The 21,125-nt window shown below is 39.3% G+C and overlaps 1 protein-coding gene across 2 annotated transcripts; it reads right to left on the bottom strand.

Moving 5' to 3' along the window:
- Positions 1–116: 116 nt before the first annotated feature.
- Positions 117–20,970, bottom strand: iqgap3 (IQ motif containing GTPase activating protein 3). Of its 2 annotated transcripts, XM_053494591.1 has the most exons (38): positions 20,758–20,970; positions 20,112–20,199; positions 18,670–18,826; positions 17,499–17,576; positions 17,291–17,367; positions 17,085–17,152; positions 16,863–16,976; positions 16,413–16,591; positions 16,232–16,313; positions 15,967–16,130; positions 15,758–15,845; positions 15,515–15,678; positions 14,914–15,074; positions 13,725–13,840; positions 13,470–13,633; positions 13,279–13,369; positions 12,946–13,113; positions 12,700–12,842; positions 11,720–11,890; positions 11,361–11,444; positions 11,211–11,282; positions 11,056–11,125; positions 10,654–10,862; positions 10,281–10,433; positions 9,151–9,314; positions 8,773–8,997; positions 8,472–8,612; positions 7,626–7,710; positions 7,284–7,516; positions 7,058–7,190; positions 6,832–6,934; positions 5,859–6,006; positions 3,251–3,338; positions 2,914–3,126; positions 2,194–2,354; positions 1,967–2,095; positions 1,522–1,630; positions 117–1,336 (listed from the first exon to the last, which is right to left on the bottom strand). In XM_053494591.1, exons 1-38 carry the CDS (start codon positions 20,789–20,791, stop codon positions 1,223–1,225), a joined length of 4,941 nt encoding a protein of 1,646 aa, XP_053350566.1. In that variant the 5' UTR covers positions 20,792–20,970; the 3' UTR covers positions 117–1,222. The 2 variants fall into 2 exon arrangements, with proteins under 2 accessions (XP_053350566.1, XP_053350567.1); XM_053494592.1 differs by lacking the exon at positions 20,758–20,970 and having other exon boundaries at positions 20,096–20,185.
- Between the last annotated feature and the right edge of the window lie 155 nt (positions 20,971–21,125).

Below are 21,125 nucleotides of genomic sequence, written 5' to 3'. Positions count from 1 at the left end.
GGCGGGAATCGAATCCGGACCCCTGGAAGGCGACACTGCTATCTAACCACTTAGCCACCTTGCCACCCTATACCACAATCTAATTATTAAATTACAAATTGAGCAACAAACCCATATAAGAGAAATAGCAGTTTATTAAAAAGGGAAAAAAAGTGTGACAGTAGTACAAAATCCTGTCATTTAGGATAAACTAACAAAGTGACAGATCACAAACTGAGCAAAACTAAAATTAGAGGAAAGAAAGAGGACAGAAAATATATACAGAGAATAAACAAGCAACACCACCAATACCCTGCAACTTTACTGTATGTTGAATAAAATGAAAAACAAAGTAGGCATAAAATCAAACACTTCTGGCTCTTAAAACTACTTAAAGCTTAAACATTATAGCATACACCTTTAGACTGAGCCAGATCAAGGAAGGACCAGTCATACACCAGTCGCACGTGTGTGTGTGTGTGTGGTTTTGGAGTAGAGCTTTTGATAAGTAGTGGGTAAAACTCAATACTACTGGAGTAATGCTGAGATGGAGTGCTCTATTTAAGTGCACACAATTAATAATGCAGTAATTGTCAGACACAAGAAAGGGAATGGGGTGATGCACATAAACAGATAACAGACAAACTGAATAGGGATAAATACAAATAACAGATTACACTTTTGAAACAGTATAATACTCAAAAAAAAAAAAAAAAAAAAAAAAACACAGCTAACTGGAGTTATAAAGACAAATCAAAGTGAATTTAGTGTTAAACAAAAGGTCCAGATATAAAAGTAAGCTAAGCCAGCGCTGGTTTTTATAAAATAGACTGCATAGAAGCTTTAAGTGTTACCTTTCCCGCTGGAATATAAAATGGCCAAGAAGTAATGGAATATCAATATGCAAGTACTACATGGTTGTAAAGAGACAAAATACTGCTCAACAAAAAGGATCTACAATATGGATATAATCCCACCAAACCCCTGAAAGTTATAATGGCATCCTGGCTGCAACTGGCACATTTCTTATAATAATGTCATCATACAATGTAGACATAAAACTCACTAGGCTTTCCAGTCATTTATTCATTTCCTGGCTAATGTTCAAATATATAATAAAGTGCACATGTTTAAATCAAGGGGTTTAATCAACTAAAGCTGAGCTCTGATTTTTTGGAGTGTTTTGTGTATACAGTATACTACAAGGAACCTGACCTAGGGTTAGATATCACTGGTCCAGATATCACTTCTTGAAGAATTTCTTGTTAAGAAGGAAGATGAGAAGATTGACATTGACTTTGGCTTTATCAAACATCTTCATCACAGCGACTCCTTCATATTGGAGCTGCAGCAAGTCCTACACACAGACACACACACACGTTTAACTTTGCATAAGTAACATAGCAATTTCCTGATACAAAGAAAACCACCACCAACTAATTACAAAATGATTTACATGGCATCGTACGGTGGTCTGTTTTTAATACAATCCAGATGACCAGTGTTTAGATGAACAGCATTTGTGCATTTTTTGGTAATTACCTGATATTTCAAGGGAAATCGTTCCATGTCCACTCCCAAAAAACGAGCCTTAACCAGGAAGGTGCCTCCCTCCTCACTGGGTATGATGTCAAAGATCACATTCTTAAACCTGCGCACAGACACACACACACACACACACGTTTGAAACCGGACCAAAGCAAATATTTATGCATCTTAAGGGCAGTACTCCCATCATCTGATATTGCTCCGATTTGTGATTTGGGTCACACTGATAAATGTCTTTAGCTCTCTGGAAGCTTATCTAAAAACAGACTTCTCTTCTGTTTCCGTTTATCCAGAAAGAGATTTTCTGTAACATACTTTTAACAGAAGCAAAACTCCTGGTGCGTATTGCCAGGATCCAAGTTTAAACAGGATTATAAAAAAGAATGTAAACAAAAGTGTGTGAGTGTGTCTGGGTGGTGGGCCTTTTATATGTCCATACTGTGTGACGGGCAGGTCCTCTATCTCCAGGAGGACACCCTTCTCATGCAGCCGGGCAGCGGTATAGGTCAGAGTCAGCTGCTTGCTCTTCTTCCCTTTACTGTCTGCTGCCTTCTTCCCGTTTGTCTGACTAGAGGCCAGGAGAAAAAACACAGAGCTCTCCGCATAAACACACCATGTTATACATACTTGAGTCTTTATGCACCAATGTGTGCGTGTGTGTTTCACCTGGTGGTGAGGTTGTGCAAGCAGGTGGAGATGTACTGGCTGTAGTAGTCGATTTGTTCCGAGTGGAAGGAACTTTTGCAGTTTAGACTGTGCAGTGCGTGTTTGAGCTTCACCAGCTCAGCTTGCCGCCTCTGTCGGTGTAGACGCTGGTGACGGATATCCTATAGCAGGTAATAACATGGAGCTTTACCCCAAAAATGCACATATACTTGTGAAAATTAAACATAGTGATGGTGTAACTAAGGGCAATCCGTGAGCCATTTAGTACCAAACACATCATTGTTTAAATTTGATGTGCAACCCATTAATCCATTTAGAGTCCAAATCAAAGACGGGAAGATAAAAACTTTGGCTGAGCGGTCTTAAAAACTTAATTATAAAACTCTTTCATTGTGCAGAAATATGATATCAGAAATTTAATGCACGTGTCCAAGTGTTAATTTCTGCAGCACTACAGCTTTGTCCCTTGGCACCAGTTTACATATTAGAGCTCCATTCAGCAGTTCACATTTATAGAAAAAAAAAAAAAAAAAATGCATGCATATCCGAATCCCATTTCTGCAACTGAGTTGGTTCAAAATCAAGTTGCTTTCTAACTACAATCGATGAAGATTTTAATTAAGAATAGAATGAAAACACCAAGTTTACACATTAATACATCATATGCTCCATAAGACAGCATGAATGTGTGCACCTGTGTGTGTGTTTGTGTGTGTGTACCTTAGCAATGAGTTGAAGTATCTGAGTCTCAGAATCTGGTGGGGTAAGTACTCCTAGAGCCTCGAGTCTCCGCAGGCTGCGCAGGATCTTCCTCTTCTTTTCCTCCAGCGTCAGGTTGCTGTCAGCAATCAGAGACTTATTCCTTTTCATTTTCTCTGGGGTGCGGGCGTCTCGCTGCGCCCTGCGGTGCATCATCCAGTCATGCTGCACCTCCTAAACATGTACACACACACATACACACAAAAGGATGCACACAAGGTATAGTGTTTCGACTTGTGTGTACTGAAAGTGAAAGTGGTGAAGGTAGAGCAGTGGATGGATGTATGGCCTCTTATACCTGATCCCGAGAGATGGAGGATCGGAGAACCTCGCTCAGTGTATCCCCAGGTTGGGCTCTTATCACATCAATAATCAGCTGCTTAGTGCTGGAACACAGGTAAAACCCAAATATGTGCACTAGCTGGAATAATTATATTTTTTGTGCTGGAAGGAAGAAAGCATCAATGTTCTAGGGATATAAAAAAAAAAATAAAAAATAAAAACTTGTACCCTTAATATTAGAGACGGCGATATAAAAGACGGCGATAATAATTGGATCTTTAAAGAGAAAAAATATATAATAATGTATTCACATGCAACAAAGATTTAAGTCTTCCTTACTGGTATTAATTTGTTCTGGAATTTGGTGGAGCAAACCAAAAATGACTGCCAACCAATTTGGTGTATTTGAGTCAATAGTCAGTTGTTAAGCTGCTTTAGCGAGTCAGAAAACACCTCTTGGTGTGTAACTCATGTGCATTTTCCATGCAGCTACATTGGGAAAGAGCAAGCTGATTAACACTTCTTTTCATTTACAGTTCCGGGTCATTTTGACAGTTTTACGATCTGAACTGTTGACGTGTTACAACATGGGTGAGAGTAAAGCAATCAAGACTTGCTAGTTAAACAAACTTCCTATGTACTTCAATGACACACTTTTATATCTTATGAGTTTATCGATCGATAAAACTATTAGGCTTTACATTTTTCATCACGATTTTATAAACCAGAAGGGAAAATATTAACAGCAGAAAATAATATCCTTTGAGTCATGCTGCTGAACAGTATGTTAAGTAGTAAGGGTGCAACCTCACTGTTCATATTGGATCATGGGTTCTCGGGTCGCAGATTGAATTTGTTTTTTTTTTTAAGCAATCAGCAAAAAAAAGAAGACAAATGTAATTTTGCTTTTCATTTATTGCTTATGGTAATTAAATACAGAACCTTATCCCATGGTCTTAAATAAACATTCAAGATGACAATGTTTAAATAAAACCTTAAACTAAAATATCCAATAATTTCCAATTTATTAATTGTCACAATATTCAAATGATGTGTAAACTGACCCTTCATTCCTTATACAATAGTGAACGAAAAATAAATTCGTCTGTCTCCACATTTTACCATCTTGGGCAGTTATTAAAAATGTTAATTTTAGCGGAACAAAGTATGTGCATTTTTAAATAGGAGTAGGCAGGTTTCCAGCACTTATCAGTGTGATCTGGCAACTCCTGTGGGCACAGAGCAAATTGAACAGCTTTGAGTGGGCAATAACGTAATTTGTGTGTGTGTGGGGGGGGGGGGGATTCCCCCATTCAGTACTGATGCCTAAATATAATGTCATACAGCAATAGTAAAACTATATTTTGCATCATGATTATTAGACTTACAATTAAGCCATGATTTACATGCGTGGCAAACTGTGTGGCAGGATCTGTATGAATCACCAGTTAACTATAATTCTTTTTTACTCCAGTACGATGTAGCAATATTACTAGGTGCATAAAATTTTCTCATTCATTCAACCACTTATCCTGTATAAGGTCAGGAGGGGCCTAGAGCCTACTCCAGGAGACTTTGGGCAGATGATGGGAGTACTAATCCGTAGCAACGCGCATGTGCACGCACTAACTAACAAACAAGTAATTTGGGAACGCCAATTAGCCCAATCTGCATGTCTTTGGACTTGTAGGAAACCGAAGTACCCAGAAGAAACCCAACAAGCACAAGGAGAACATGCAAAATCCACGTACATAGACCCAAGGCAGGAATCGACCCCTTAAACCTGAATGTGTGAGGCCACTGTTGAAAAAATTCTATTTAGTTCTATTTATGTAGTGCTTTTAAGAATGGACCATCATTACAAACTGGCATTACATAAATGTGGATAGGGATTCAAATTTGGAGTCCTAATGAACAAGCCAGAGGCAACAATGGCAAAGAAAAGATCCCCTAAGAATAGGATTTGGGATGGAACTCAAAATTCTTACTAATTCATATGCAGATAGGAGAAATGCACGTTAGAAAAATTCGCTTTTGCACAGGAGCATGAACTTTACTACAAAACTGGAAGAAGTAGAAGCAACTTTATAGTCCAAAGTGATCACGTGTTTGAGCCAAAATATGGTTTCTGCTTTAACAGGTTAGTTCAATGTCTGACTCAAAATTAAAAGGGCAGGCACTATATGGCCAAAAGTATGCGGACACCTGACCATCACACCCACATGTGCTTGCTCAACATCCCATTCCAGATTTGGCCTCGCCTTTGCTGTTAGACTTCCACTAGATCTTGGACAGTCAGCCACAAGAGCATTATAAGTCAGTCTACTTATCAAATTCAGGCCATTTTATCCAAAAGGTGTTCAGTTGGGTTGATGTCAGCACGCCACTTGAGTTCTTCATCAGCCTTAGCAAACCATGAAACATCCTTTGTGCACACAGCCACTTTCATGCTTGCAAACAGATGTACAGAGACACATCCTGTACAACTGATTACTTCTAGCTTTGTGGCAACAGTTTGAGAAAGAACAATATATAGGTGCGAAGGCGAGGTGTCAACAACTTTTGGCCATACAAACTATTATGTTTAATCGAACTTTGTGCCATTTAAAGAGAGGCTGGCTCACCTGAGCAGAATGCCACGAGCATCAGGATTCTCATCAGAGCTTTTGAAGACGTCAAACTTGGAGGTGAGCGTGAGGGATACCTCCATCTTATTGTACTGAGCCAAAGTCTGCTCCAGGTTTGGATCTGCAGAGTTAATAACCCCCTCTCCTGCAAGTGATCATAAAAATAAGAAAAGTTTTTAAAAGTTTGCATGAACACCCTGAATATATATATTATATATATACGCACATATACAAGTACATACAGTGCTATGCTAATTTATTTATTTGAACCTTTTTTTTTTTAGATACTTAATTATTCCAAAGTCAGTACAAAAAAAAAAATTATATATATATTTCTGATTTCTAAACATTTAGTGCTCTAACAAAAAAAAAAAAAAAAAAAAAACAAACAAAAAAAAACATCTTACAAGAAAATATCTGTAGGCCAGAAAAAAAAAGGCAGCATAATATGTAAAACACCAATTTTCAGTGGGAAAAAGGCTTCTGGGTTTTGCATGCATGAAAAAAAAAGCAGATGCAACAAAGTCTTCAGAAGGACAAATTTTAGCAAATTAAGCAGCAAATTTTCTTATAAAACTGCACAAAATGTAGCCGAGCCTACGTTTTAAGCAAAGGGTCATGACACCAATTACTGATTTTATCTTGTTAATTACACATTAATGCCTTTTATAGTATTATTTTTTGAATGTATAATTTTTTTTTTGCTCCACAGCAGTTATTTGCATGTGCCTAAGGCTTGTGCACAGTACTGTATTTATAAGTAAAAATCAGTTCTCTCTAGGTTAAAAATAAAATAAAATAAAAAACACCCAAAATAACAACATGCTGTCAAGAAGGCTGGAGAAGTTAGTTTAAAGATGTGTTAAGAAACATCAATCTATTCGGAGAATAAGTAGGTTGAGATTTTGGAAGGTGATCGGTTGGGAGTCACATGTGATGTTTTTCAGAGCATGCAGATGTGCAGACTGACCGACAAGGGCTTGGACAGAAGGCACTTTGCCGAGGTCCCTCAGCAGAAGGAAGAGAGCATCGTTCTGATCAGGACACAGTGCATCCTGATGCTCCAGCAGCAGCTGAACACAAATTCAGAAATGACAGTAAGATAACATTGCTTTTAATGTTTACCATAAAAAGTACGGCAGAAGTAAAAAGTAGTTGGTAATAGTAATAAAAATAATAATAATGAACAGTAATACCCTGTGCGTGTTGATGAGCTCGCCAATAGAGATGTAGACAACAGGTTTATTGAGGATGACCATCTCAGAATATTCATCAATGTTAAAGCGCTCCTCAGGCTCGGGAACGTCACACACAATTTTCAGGAACTTCCTGTTATTCAAATAAAGAACGTTCCAGTCACCAGGCGCAAAATTCCAATTATTCACACGGGGCTAATGTTTACTACATGACTGTTGAACTCACCTGAACTTGCTGTGCGTGTGTGTGATGTAGTCATTCAGGGCACGCAGATGTGCAGAGTCTCCGAGGAAGGGCTTGTGTGCCGCGCTGTGCTGCAGGATTCTGGCAATGGAGCCGAGGGTTCGGCGCTGATCGGGCAGAAGAGCTGAACCCACCCCAAACTCCACCACATCGAATCCATCAGGAGCCACCACAGCCGGGTTCATGTAGCGGTAGTACACCAGGTTACCTACAATCTAACAGCACTGGGAATTACACACATGTAGAAATCTAAAACACACATACACACACTTCTACTGACTGAACTTCACATAATTGTGGAAATAAACCTTTAACACTGCTAACCTTGTACAACTCCGCCTCACTAGCTTGAGGAAACTTCTCGTGCAGGGAGTCTCGCAGGACTTTAGCAGTGTAGCGCAACCCATACCTACAGTCACAAACACGCAGACACACATGAGAATAAGGCTTGCATCAGAACAACATACTCACTGATGCTGCTGATGGATGGCAGGTGAAGACTTTATTTACTAATATCCAAATTATTTGTGTTAATCTTTCTAATAGATTTCATTTTCCCCAAAACATTTTTTATTCAATATTTGTAGTTAAGTTTTAAAATTGTATATTTTGTTCTTATTCTCTACAGCTATTTTTTCCATAGATAAAGTTTTTAAAATATATTTTATTTCTTATTTAATTCCATATTTATTTCTTGATGATGACAATTTTTTATTTCATTGCATATCGTACTGTGTAGGAAAGTGTACGTGACAAATAAAATCTGAATTTGAGATCGACGGAAGGAAAACAAGCATCACTATCCTGTTGATTAAAGCAAAACGCACTAACCATGTATGCGTGTCTGTGGTTATGTACAAGTAAATAGCTAGCGTTCTTTAATTGTGTAACATGGGAGAACTACTGGATGGGAACTGGAAATCACTAATATTGATTGGATGATGCGATACAGTACATGATTAGACGTGTAAGAAGTATAACCAAAATGTATTAAATAAATAAATAAACAAATAAATTTGTTTAGCAACCATAGAACTTAGACCCCCAGAAGGTAGATATAAAATGTTGGACCTTTCTTTCAGTTGGGTTTCTGTAGAAGTTCGACAAGGATAAATCATCTGGAAAGACCTGACAAAACACTATGCATGTGTGTATATATACTGAACATACGGCAGTTTGTGCAGGTTGCTGGTGATGGCTTGGAGCACGCGGTCAGTCAGAGTCTTCAGGTTGGTCATTGCAATGCTTAAACGCTGCTGCACCTCTGGGTGACAGAGTGCCTGCTCTGCACTCACCTCATACGGCAGCGTACTGTGAAAACAACAACAACCACAGCGTGAAAATATTATATATATATATATATATTTTTTTTTTTTTTTTACAAGAAGACGAATAACCAACCAATATGATGCGAGTGAATAATCTCCCCAACATACAGCATGTGGATTCATCGACCAGATGTTACACTGACCTCTTGTGGCCGGTCTGGCTCTCAGTCTGGTTGATCCAGCTCTTGTAAATCTCCACAGGATCTATCCGAATGCTGAGTGTGCGATCCTGCAGGACCTCACGCACCACTGGCCCCAAAATCTCCCTCAATGCATTCTGGCCACGAGCATGACGATAGAAACTCACCAGCATCTTTATGACTGTGGGATTCCCCATCACCACCTCCTGAGGCTGGTCCACCTTCAGTCTTTCTCACAGACAAATACATAACATGTTATACTGTATGGTGGGGTTTTTTCTGTAGCATTTTAAATGGTACACCATCTACCCATATCTATGCTTAAAAAAACACGAGGAAAAAATGAAAGAAATAAAATAAAGTGAGATGTGGGAACTGTACTTGATCTCGTGGCGGAGGGCCGCAGTAAAGAGCTGCAACAACAGGTACGCCTCTCTACAGTCTGAGCCGTAGTTAAAGAGAGTGAAGATGACAGTCTCCATGAAACGTGTGCTCTTATTCTGCGGCATCAGGAATATTAATTGGGCCAGGTATGATGGCTGGGTCTGTGGACACATCACAGACGTACAACAGTTTCAGTACTTATATGCAGATCCAAAACACCTAAGGTAGTAAAGACAAGCACGGCATTGCACCCTAGTTATCTTCTAATGCGGTGGTTCTCTCCCCTGATCCTGGCGGAATCCTCTTTCCGGCACATTTTAGTGTTTTTCCTGCTCAAATCACGAGCACTTCCATTAAAGACTGTTAATTGGCGGATTAATTAAAATCAGATATGCTGGGAGCTGAGAAAGCAATAAAATATGCAGGACAGGGGGTCCTCAAGGACCAGGGTTGAGAACTGCCGTTCTAATGTAATCTCCATCTGCTGCATCACTGGCATAAATGAACAGCCAAATTTGTTCAAAATAAAGCATTTCTCTGCATTGTGAGAAGAAAATGAAAAAACAGTTTAGTTAACATTATACACTGCCTGACCAAAAGATTTCATTAGTCACCTTTTGCTTTGATTACAGCACACAATGTGGTGGCCAGCTCATGTATGAAAATGATTCCTCATGCTCCCAGAACCATTCTTTCACAATTCTATGCTTCTTTCATCAGGGAAGAATGCACTGATGTGATAATCTGGTCATTTAGTACATTTAGATTATTCATTATAGTGCCACATTACTTCGCTGAGCCTAGACCTGACCAACTGAATTGATCATCACTTACATCAAATTACATAATCATCAGCAGTGTTAGACATTTCCAATAGTCTCATTCTAAACCAGTACCGTTACAGCTGTAGTTATAAATTTGCACTAAACAGTCACAGTGTTTAATATTCTTGAATTTCAATTAAGTGTGTGTCCTGTCATCAGTCCTCTGTTTCGTATTCAGCACAGGACAACTTGCGTCAAGTATTGTCAGTGATACATACACTACAGATGGTGTATAAATATTTGTTTGAAACTGGCACGTTCCTTCAAGATCAAGGACCATATGCATGTAGGAAATGAATGTACCTGCAACAGGTAGAACAAGTGCTGATAAGCCTCCAACTTCTCCCGTTTGTCTTTGCTCAGAGACTTGAGGCCTTTGTGTCTGTCCAGGGCCATCATGTCAGACAGCTCCTCTTTATTCTTCTTGGTGAGTTTCTTATGGTGTGACACCACCTCCTGCACCACAGGACCAGACCAAAACAGGACAGAATCACACATGGAGTAGTTTTGGTGAACAGACATCCTGGCGTCACGGAATAAACAACTAAAGCATGTTGCCCTTTGATATTTCTCTGAGAACGATTAACTAATTGAAGTCAGATGAGATGTGAAGAGAAGAGCATGCCAACAGTCTAAGAGGGCTAAACGAGTGTCTTCATGTGTGTTTTTTTCCAACCTGGAGAGTGACACGATTGCGGACCAACAAGCCGATCTTCAGGTCCATAAGGTCCAGGTCCGACTCCAGTTGTCTGTTGGAGCGAATGGTTCGTACCACCTCCTCTCGCAAGCGCAACAGCTCTCCCTCCTGGCGGATGTCATTGTCCCCCAATTCCAACAGGTGGGCAAACTTGCGCACGACAGACAGAGGGGGAGTACTGGAGTGCACTGTGGGAGCACAGACATTTAAATAAATAAATAAACAAACAAACAAATAATGCAAGAACATAATGGAAGATTCTAGCACAATTTTTCTACAAGCTTAAAGATCTGGTGTCAAGCAGCATCTAAGCAAATGCCTCTTTAGAAGTTCCATTACTTATGATTAGTTTTTGGAACAAAAAGAAAAAAAAGCTCATACCCAGCATCCTGTACTCTTCACGTGCCCTATTGGCTCGGAAGAAAGCCTGGATCCTAATGATGGCACCAACCTAAAACACAGAAAAATACATTTACATCTTGATTTTTTTCACTTTTGATACTTGCACCAAATTGCAGCAAAACTGAGACACTTGCATGTCTTCTGAAGTAGCGCAGACGAGCCAGGTGCCGCCTCCGAGCCAGCCACATCTTCACCCAAGCCTGGATCTATGACAGCACAGCAAGATGAGAAACGGTACAAAGAAAGGACTTCTATATGCTTTACAAAAACAAACAAGCTTTTACTTTGACAACTGCTCTCCAGTTCTGATAGAGGTACTCCAGTCTCTCCCTATAGGCCCTCTGCTGCAGACACCTCCGCCAGTGAGACTAACAAACCAACACAAAAACATTGTAAATGATATAAAGCATGCATCATTCTGGACGACTCCTTAAACAACTGAGAGCTTGGTCTACTTTATAAAAAAACTGAAGATTTAGACCCATCCTTTATATATTATTTTTAATTACTGGTCACCCTTAAAGCAGGTACATTTAAGGGCCTTGCTCAAGGGCACAACAGTGAAAACTTGGTGGTGCTGGGGCTTGAACCCATAACCTCACGGCAGTCAGTTTATTGATGGTAGTCTTTAATGTTTCCTTACCTGAATGGTTATAATGGCAGGTAGCTGGGTGTTGAGGAAGTGCAGTCGCTCAGAAAGTTTCTGCCGCAGGAGGAAGCCTCGTGCACGAGCCTGCAGCTGCACCACCAACAGCTCACTGGCCTTCCACTGCACTTCCCGACTGTGTGCCATAGTTGCACTGCTGCACACTGCCTGCAAGGGAAGACAAGAGAGTGGTTAATGTAAGTAACAGCTATTAGAATTCAAGTTGCTGTATGAATTCTACTCCAAATATTTGAATTTATTATTGAAATTAACTTATTGAAATTATTTGAATATTAATACATTTGTAAATTCACACATTCTGCTTATAGTCACCAAACATGTGAATATATTTTACATATCCTGGTTGCTTGATGTAGAAGAAAATCACTCTTAAAACTCTTTGGGTGTTTGTCACCTACATAAATATTAAAAAATTAATGACACACACACTATACCTTTGCAGTAGGTATATACAGTATACCAACTAAGACATCATTTGGGATGTGGCACAATTGTTAAGGATGCTTAAAAAATTAATCACACATGAGGAAAGGTTAAAAGACACTCCTTATAAACAATTAATTCTGGGTAGCTTTAGGGCATAAATATAGTTTGGGTAAAAATGAAATGTTTTGGGGAGGGGCGAAAAAAATCATGCATCCTTCTTTGCTTATTAAAATAAGACGCCACATGTTTTTTTTTACTGTATGTAGTTTAAGAAACACAAACACATCGCTTAGTGCTGCTTATATTCATTATATAATCTGAAATATACAATACTAGGCTCATCAATATTCCAATGCATTTAAATTCAAAGGTTTTTAATTAATGTTTATACAAAAACAACAAAGAAATCATGACTGCCCGAAGGACTATAACAAGATAAAGAGACACTATTAATAGGAATACTGCATAATGACTTTTGAGGAGGTCTGTTATTTATGGTTACAGTTCCCCATAGTAACACAAGTGAGTACCTGGATTTCCTCATGGCTGAGGAAGATGCTATTCTGGACAAAGCCATGAGGTCTCTCCCAGGTACCCTCCAGCTTTTGCAGGTGGAAGTAGTAAGAGCTGCCATCAACAGTCTTTGTCCTTATCCATGGGCTTTTGTTATCACCTGATAAAAGCAAGAGACATAAGAGAAGTTCTACAATGTGATCTGTTACAATGTGTGTGTTTTTTTTATGTTGTAATGCAGTCCAGTTTATCATATGACTGACCCTCCATGTGCTTGGCACGGAGCAGGGCTGACAGCTCAGTCTGGTACGCAGCCGCACACTCAGCTACCACACTCCTCAGAGCCACCTCTGGCAAACGCATCACTCGCAGTGTCTGGGAGGCTTTACCTTCCTTTACTGCCTGATTCACAGCAGCCAGACCCAAAGATCCTGACAACATAAATCACACAACTATTAAACTATAACGCCTAAAACCAGAAAACACGTCTGTAAATGCATGATCCAAGGGCTGGTTCTCATCTGGGTCTGCTAGGCATGTTTAAAACTTCCTTAATGTAAAGTATCACAATGTTGGTTTATACTGTATACACTCACTCTTCAGAGCTTTCTGAGTATCCTGGTTAGCCAGGCTCACTCCCTCCTGAATATCAGCTAACCAAAGCTCTGCTCCAGGATCCCGACTCATCTGCACCATGCGCACAGACACAAACAGAAACATGAAAAGGAAACATTAAAGATCAGTCAATGTTTCTACAATCATTTCTCCATATGGCTGTGTATAGCACCTCTGCCTTGTGCTTCCTGAGACAAGTCAGTACATCATGGTAGCGGTTGCCGTTCTGTGGCACTACATCCACAAGGCCACTAGAGAGCAGCAGCAACGCGGCTAGAGTTTTCTGAGGGTCACTGCGGCTGAGGGCCTGGTTGATCAGCCCAATAGTCAGGATCTCTGCAGTTAAAACACAAGGATTTAAGATCATTAAAAAGGCCAAAACTTCTATAAAGCAGAAAAATTAGGGAAGGTAAAAACATGTTCTTACGGTCATGCTCCTCCTGAGCGGCCATGTTGACACCGTTTACTCCACTTTGTAGCTCATTCCAGGTCAGGAGCGCTCTCCCTGCCTTCCACTTCAGCTCAGAAAGCTCCTCGAAATACCTAAGCAAAGATTTACATAATATAATGTCTACAGAGCCATGCATAAATGTGTGCGTCAGAAAACGTTTCACATGGCACCACGGCATTTTCACTAAAGCCGTGAATCATATGGAGACTCAGTATAGAATCAATCCTCTGTGACACTGCGATTGTTTCTGTAGCACTAATATTCGAATAGCTATATTTCTTACAGATTTTAGATCATTCAAATAAACTAAAATTATTTAATAAACGAAATGTCCTGCAACTTGTGTTGGTGTGGTGGAAAAGCTGTTAATTAGCTGTTTAGGTAAATTATCTGTGCTAGTTTGAGAATACTATTAAAATGTCCAGAGCAGGCAATCCTCCAGGACTGGACCTGGGAAATACTGGGTTAACTGGTGTGTCCCGTTTTCCCTGACAACCTTCCGCACCAAAATTCAGTCCGGTAGATGGTGTAAAAACACCAACCACCAATATACAATGAATAAATAGAAATGAATGAGAAGAATAAGCAATATTTTCAGTAAAGGTAAAGAAGACGGATGTGGTTTGAATTTTCAGCAAAAGCTGTGGCATAATTTTAAGGGCTTTGTTCAGTTTTACACAATTTAACGTCAATAATAATTTGTAAATAATTTAATAAAAAGAAAAAAAATCTAAAGATCTAGAGATCTAAAGATTCATTTTTAAAAATCTGAACCTATTCTAAAAGAATAAAATTTATATATATCACACTTCTAATCAATAATTTTTTATTCAGGTTTTGACCGGCACTGTATTACAGTAAGTGTCTGGGGTTTGGGCGCTCGGTGGGAGTTAAACCCAGGCCTTTCGCATGGCAGGCGAGAAACCTACTACTGAGCCACCTGTGCCCTCTGAACTGAAATATCTTATGTTAAAATATATTTCACAGCTAGACTAAACGGTAAACTTGCTTTTTGTACTTTTCATAACGTTGTCGTACTTTGCACAATTACAATGAAGTGGTGTCGCCCTGGTGTCAAATGCCTAAAATGTAAACAAAATGTTGAAAAGTTAAGCAAGTTAAAAAGACCACTGCTGATCCTGTGTGCTGCAAAGCAATGTCAGACCTTTGTATTAAGCTGTCATCAATGTCTGCGAGGCCAGCAGCAGGACTGAGCAGCCTGGCGCAGAATGCTCCCATGTCTTTAGCCTCCAGTGCCTGGTTTATCAATGCCACTGCAGACAGCATCTCTACAGCTACATACAGCTCCTCCTGCTGCAGGCCACCCTACACGACCACATGCACAAACAAAGCATGTAAAAATGTTTTCATTTTAGCTACAATACTGTACACACACACACACATCATATCTTAATCAAAGTAGACCTTCGTATCTACAATATATATATATATATATATATATATATTTTTTTTTTTTAAATCCACTGTGTTTTGATTGACTATGCACATGAATTCACTGCAGATATTTGGGCTTTAGCTGCAGATTTGTTGAGGCAGAACTTAATTATTGCTATGATCCCACCTATGGGAGCCAGAGAACTGGATTACAGAAGTGTCTAATATGCAAAATGCTCCTGTAGGGAGAACAAATTTTGACAGTGATATACAAATCAAACCACTACATCCGAGTAGGCTTTAATGACCCTAGAGCAAGGGGAACTGTATGAATCAGTAATCTGTGGTAAATGAAAGGCTATATTAGACACCTGGGGGCACTGCTTCTGCAGAGAGGAGAGTTCTCTCTGGTAAAGCTCAGCAGCAAATGGGTAGACATCAGGCAGGTGGGCATCAGGGTTCATCAGGGCACGCACAGTCTGACGTGACTCACCGCTACGCAACGCCTCGTTGATTTTGGATATCGCCTGCAGCACTGTACACGAATATACACGTCATTTCTTGACTATCACTTTAATTCAATTTTTGAGTCATAAAGCTGGGTATGAACTGACTTGTTCGTGAGTGCTGAGCTTCTTCGTTGGCCACACTGATACCTTCCTGCAGCTCATCTCTCTCCAGAGGGTCCACACACCCCAAATCCTAGAAGAAATCAGACATAAGAAGTGAGTCCAAGTACAGCATTGAATACATGTTAAAAAAAATAATAATAAATAAAAAAAGTTTAAACACAAGCCTGTACAAGACTTGTGGAACTTCTCACCAGGGCTTTCTGTTCTCGGTCTGACGTGAGCTGTTCCAGATACCAGTCAGAATTATCTCTAAGCAACCCTCTGAGGCTGAGATTCGGGTTCTGCAGGGCTGAGAGTAGAGCCAGGGCATCGCCACAGTCTATTGCCTCATCCACACGTTCTACAGCTGCACGCACTACACACACACAAACCACAAATGGATCATATTACAGATATACTGTATAATCAAGCAGTCTTACAGTATAGTCGTAGTACTACTGTAAAACTCTGACTCACCATTAACTTTAGTGATGTTGTCTTGAATCTCACTTTGCGTCAAATACTCTTCATAAATGTCCTTTTCCGTTGAGCCATTTGTCTAAAAACATTAAATAGTTCATTTTACTTGCATTCTGTTTCAGAAAAACTATATTGGTGTTACATAATAGGACCAAGCAGAAGACATCATCTCGCTCACTTTAGAAGAAGCCTTGGCCGCTTTGTGAGCACGAGCCTGGCGGAGCATCTCCTGGTAGACGGCCATGAGCTGGTCCTGCAGGTTAGTGAGCATGGCGTTGGGATTGCGCAGGGACTGTGCCGTGTCCTCCACACAGCCCCGGTCCACCGCCTCGTTAATGGCAATCACTGCTGCGTGCACTGCACAAGTGAACAGGGAAAGACTTTTACGTCCCAGACGTGCTTAATTCAACCTCGATAAAACAGTCTATCATTAACTATTATGTCTTACAAATAATGTGCTGTTCTTAGATCTATAATGTTGTAATAATAATAATAATAATAATAATAACAGACTCATGAAGGCCTTAGAAGGTAAAATCAAGTTTCCTTTGGATGAGTTATCTAAAAACACATACCTGCACGGCTGTTTAATTGTATTACTGCTAAACATAGACGTGATTGTTCTTACCAGCAGCCTCATCCACTGACAGCTCATTAGCTAGAATTCCTCCAATCTTGCTGAAAGCAGGCATCTGGATACCGTATTTATCGAGTTCCAGCTTCATGTTGTTGATCTCCTCGTCTAACCACAAGAAGGGAAAAATGTATATTAATGTGCAGAATAATTAGCCAGGAAACAAACAACCAAAAGTAATCTGATTCAGGAACCTGAATTTCAGTATGTTCCTACCTGTGAACTTGACTTTGCCACACAGGTCATGGATTTGAGGAGCGAGTCCTTGACGAAAAAGGTAAAGGCTACAAGAAAATAGAAGACACCAAAATTAATGAAATATTACATGCAGAATTCTACCACAAACCTCCTTTTTAAAAACATGGTTTTCTAAATACACAGCATATCTCAAACTTCCAGTTTTTAGAAAAGTGAGTATGGACCTGAGAGCATGGATACAATAGACAGTTCTTGGCATATTCTTTTTATCATAGATGTCTGTGGTCTCTGGGTAGAAAATCTAAAAAAAAAAAAAAAAAACACATGTAATAAAATTGTTTGTGTGTGGTTATTAATATTATTATCATTATTATTATTAAATAAAAGAACATGAATGCGTAAAGAGGAAAATGCTGTATCAGTTTAATTTACCGTTGGCAGCCCAATCTCCACTAGGGAATTCCTCCAATGGTTGATGTTATCGGTGTGCCGGAACTGCAGACCAACGGCCTATAAAAAAAAAAAAAAAACACCAACAATGTGTCCGTTAGCACTTCGTGGTTATATGCATTTAGAGACTTGTTCAAGACAGTAGTGTGAATAACTGGATGCAGCACTGCTTTTTTTTTTATTATTTATTTTTTTAAATGCATATTATTTTAATTAGGCACATATACAGTACCTTGTAAGAGCAGCTTATACACTCCCTGGTCATTTCATTAGGTAAACTTGTTCAATCATATATCTAATTAGCCATTTACATGGCTTTAACCCAAGGGATTTGGGGATGTAGACTTAGTCAACATGATCTGCTGAAGTGTAAATCGAGCATAAAGCATAGGGAAGAAATGTGATCTAAATGACTTTGAATGTGGTGGGGTTGTTGGTGCCAGATGGGCTGGTCTGAGTATTTCCGAAACTGCTGATCTACTGGGATTTTCATGCAGCGTTATTTTTATGGATTGCAGACAATAGTCTAAAAAAAGAGAATATATCCATGAATAGCAGTTTTCTGTACAAATGCCTTGGTGATGGCCAGAGGTCATAAGAGAATTGCCAAATTTGGCATAAACAGGAAGAAAAAACGATTTAGGCTGGTGTAATAGTGTGGAGGATCATTTCTTGGCACATTTTGGGCCCCCGTAATATCAATTGAGCAATGTATAAATGCCACAGTGTACTCAAGTATTGTAGCTCTCCAACTCTTTATGAACACTGAATTATGCACCAATCAGTAACATGAATTATGCACCATCAGTTCACTGTACTCAGGTTCAGTTCAATAGAGCACCTTTGGGATGTGGTGGAACAGGACATTCATATCATGGCAAATCTACAGCAACTGTGTAATGCAATAATGTCAGTATACATTTAAATCTCTATGTATGTTTCCAGCACCTTGTTGAATCTATGCCATAAAGAATGAAGGCATTTTTAAAGGCAAAAGGGAGCTAACCCAAGGTGTACCTAAGGAAACGGCCAATGAGGGTTAAAGAGATTATCTGTTTTCATTGCCTAGTGCTTCATCAGTGTCAGGCTATACAAAAATAATAATTGTCAATTTTGCATACAAAAAAAAATCTTAATTCCATACTAGCCGAACCTTGTAACGTTCCTGGTTGTGGTCATAGATCCTTTTCAGTGGAACAATTTTTGGAGCAAAGCAGTGGCCAAGCTTAGCTAACAGAACTCCATTCCTCAGTGCCTCCTCCAACTCAGTCGGTGGTGGAAGCTCCTCCTTCAGACATGCCTCCATCCACCTGAGTTAGAAAACGAGAAACTAGAGACTAGAAAACCTCCACAAGGCTATTTAAAAATGAAAGCTTCCAAACAAGGTTATTCTGATAGTTTTCAAATCAACCTATGCAAGACGTAAAGATTTTTTTTATTATTTTTTTTTTTTTATCTTCAATGGCTTGCATACTAAATCTTTACAATTGTACATCTGGCTGATAATGTTCCAAAACTTCAACTTGCATGCTAAAATTACCAGCAACACTTTCATGATTGTCATCTTGTAGTTTACTAACTAGCCTGTAACACCACACTACCATGTTGTACAACAGAACTGCAGTCTGGGAATTTCCAATGTTCGCTGTCTTCACCACTTCAATATTGCATTTCTCTTACACTGCCTGGGCCAAAAAAAGGTCACCATTTCAGAAGAACTATTAGGCTGAATCAAGCAAAGAAAACGTCTATAGAGATGTGAAATTACTGGAAATGGGATAAAAAGCCTTCAACACATTATCACTACCTGGTAGGATAGTGCTGAAACATCAACTTTGTGGACGAAATGTGGTTAGAAATCAATGGGCATTTCAGAGTAGGAAGGGAAGTGCATGAAGCAACCCATCATCCATAGTGCCCACAGTGCAAGCCTCCTGAGGCGATGTTATGATCTGGGGTTTCTTCACTAGGTCAGGTCTAGGCTTGGCAACGTTAAGTGGAAATAAAGTGAAGTCCGCTAATGACCTGAATGTACTGAAAGACCCAGTTATCATATCAGTGAAGGTTTTTTTTTCCTAATGACACAGGAATATTCCAGGACTCGAGGGGTGAAAGAGTGGTCCTAGAAGTATGAGGAAACATTTTCACACATGAATTGGCCAACTAGTTGTGCACTGTGGTCATTAAAATTGACTCAATGAAATCTTAGAATGTGTGACTTTTTTTTTTTTGGTTCGGACAGTGTCACTGGAAATGGCAAGTAAGACAAAATAAGTTATTTTTTTAGGGATCTAGCATTGATTGAGGTTTCCACTCTTAAATACCAGTTTCTTGGTAGGACAATTATCCTAAAAAACAAAAAACCCACAATTATTTTCAGTTGAAATACTCAGGACAACCCGAGAAGTAGAACTGTAACTGTCATAGTAACGTAATAGTGTGGCATCAGGCACCTAATGCAAACATATTTCACCCACTAACCGACCAGATGCCATCAACACATCTGACCTATTTCAGCATAAACATATTTAAATGCTTAAGGTTGGAGTTTTCCCTTAAAGGGAAGCGGTAGCAATTACAGTGGAGGTGTCTTGCCTCTTTGCCTCCTCCAAGCGGCACAGGTACTGGTAGGCCACATTCTGGATGCGTTGTTCATCCATCTCTTCTGCCGTCAACCGTTCATCTTTTGAAGAAGTTTCAAAAAGAAAGGTTTAAACCTGAACATACATCTGAACCAGATTCTAAAGAGTGAGTAAGAGAGTGAGTTCAGGCTGAGCACGATTTCAGGCTTTCCCCTGATTTCAATCATATATTACACCAAACCTATGCTAGGTACAAAGATAAGGGTGGTTGCAAATTACACTATAGATTAACACATTCTTCATGTCACAGTGACATGTTATATTTGTTTCTTTCTATGATTGCATATAATCAGAGAAGGACTTTATGCTGATCCTGCATTTTCTAACCAGTACAGTAGTGGTTAAACTAGTACAGCAAGTTAGCTTCAGTAGACCATGCTGTAACAGTTGTTTAAAAAAAAAAAACAGTATGCACTTAAACTAAATATCTTGATAAAATAATGTGGATTACAAGAAGTTATAAAAACAAGTAATATAATAATAATATAACTATTAATGGCGATCAGGTGTGTATAGGTTTTAATCAGCTGATCTGATCTGATCACTTAAGTTTGTTGTTTTAAATTTACTGTTTGTGACAGCAATAGAAGTTTACTTACACCCGGATCTGACTTGACCACCGGATTCTCCCATTTTGTCTTGGTGTTGGATGTTAAAAGACCAAGTTGAATTATTTCTGATAGTTTGCAGCGCTCTAGTCCTAGTTACAAATTCCTACCGACGCACAACAATAACTGCTCCTGGCTGTTTAAGCGTATCCGATTAATATAGATTAAAAAAACAGCTTCAATCCTGTTAAAAATAAAATGGCTGTATCAACAATAATTCGCCCAAACGAATAAACCAATCGTAAAGAGAATCTAATGATTCGCGGTCTAACACGCCTGTTGTTTGAAAGTCACACTTGGACTGTTTTCACTTCAGTTTGAATATCCCGCCGCAATCCCATTGGCAATCCTGACGCGCG

Source organism: Clarias gariepinus, chromosome 4, assembly GCF_024256425.1.
Source record: "Clarias gariepinus isolate MV-2021 ecotype Netherlands chromosome 4, CGAR_prim_01v2, whole genome shotgun sequence".
Lineage (NCBI taxonomy): Eukaryota > Metazoa > Chordata > Actinopteri > Siluriformes > Clariidae > Clarias > Clarias gariepinus.
Note: the sequence above shows the minus strand (reverse complement) of the source record. Positions and strands in the feature narration are given on the sequence as shown.

Bases quoted from the DNA above. Each gene is read 5' to 3' on its own strand.
- iqgap3 (XM_053494591.1), bottom strand. From the start codon at position 20,791: ATGGGAGAATCCGGTGGTCAAGTCAGATCCGGGT. The intron at 15,679-15,757 runs GTCAGTTCATAC...ATTCGTGTACAG, and splicing joins AGCTCAGCACTCACGAACAA to TGCTGCAGGCGATATCCAAA. The intron at 1,631-1,966 runs GTATGGACATAT...GTCTGTGCGCAG, and splicing joins GAGGACCTGCCCGTCACACA to GTTTAAGAATGTGATCTTTG.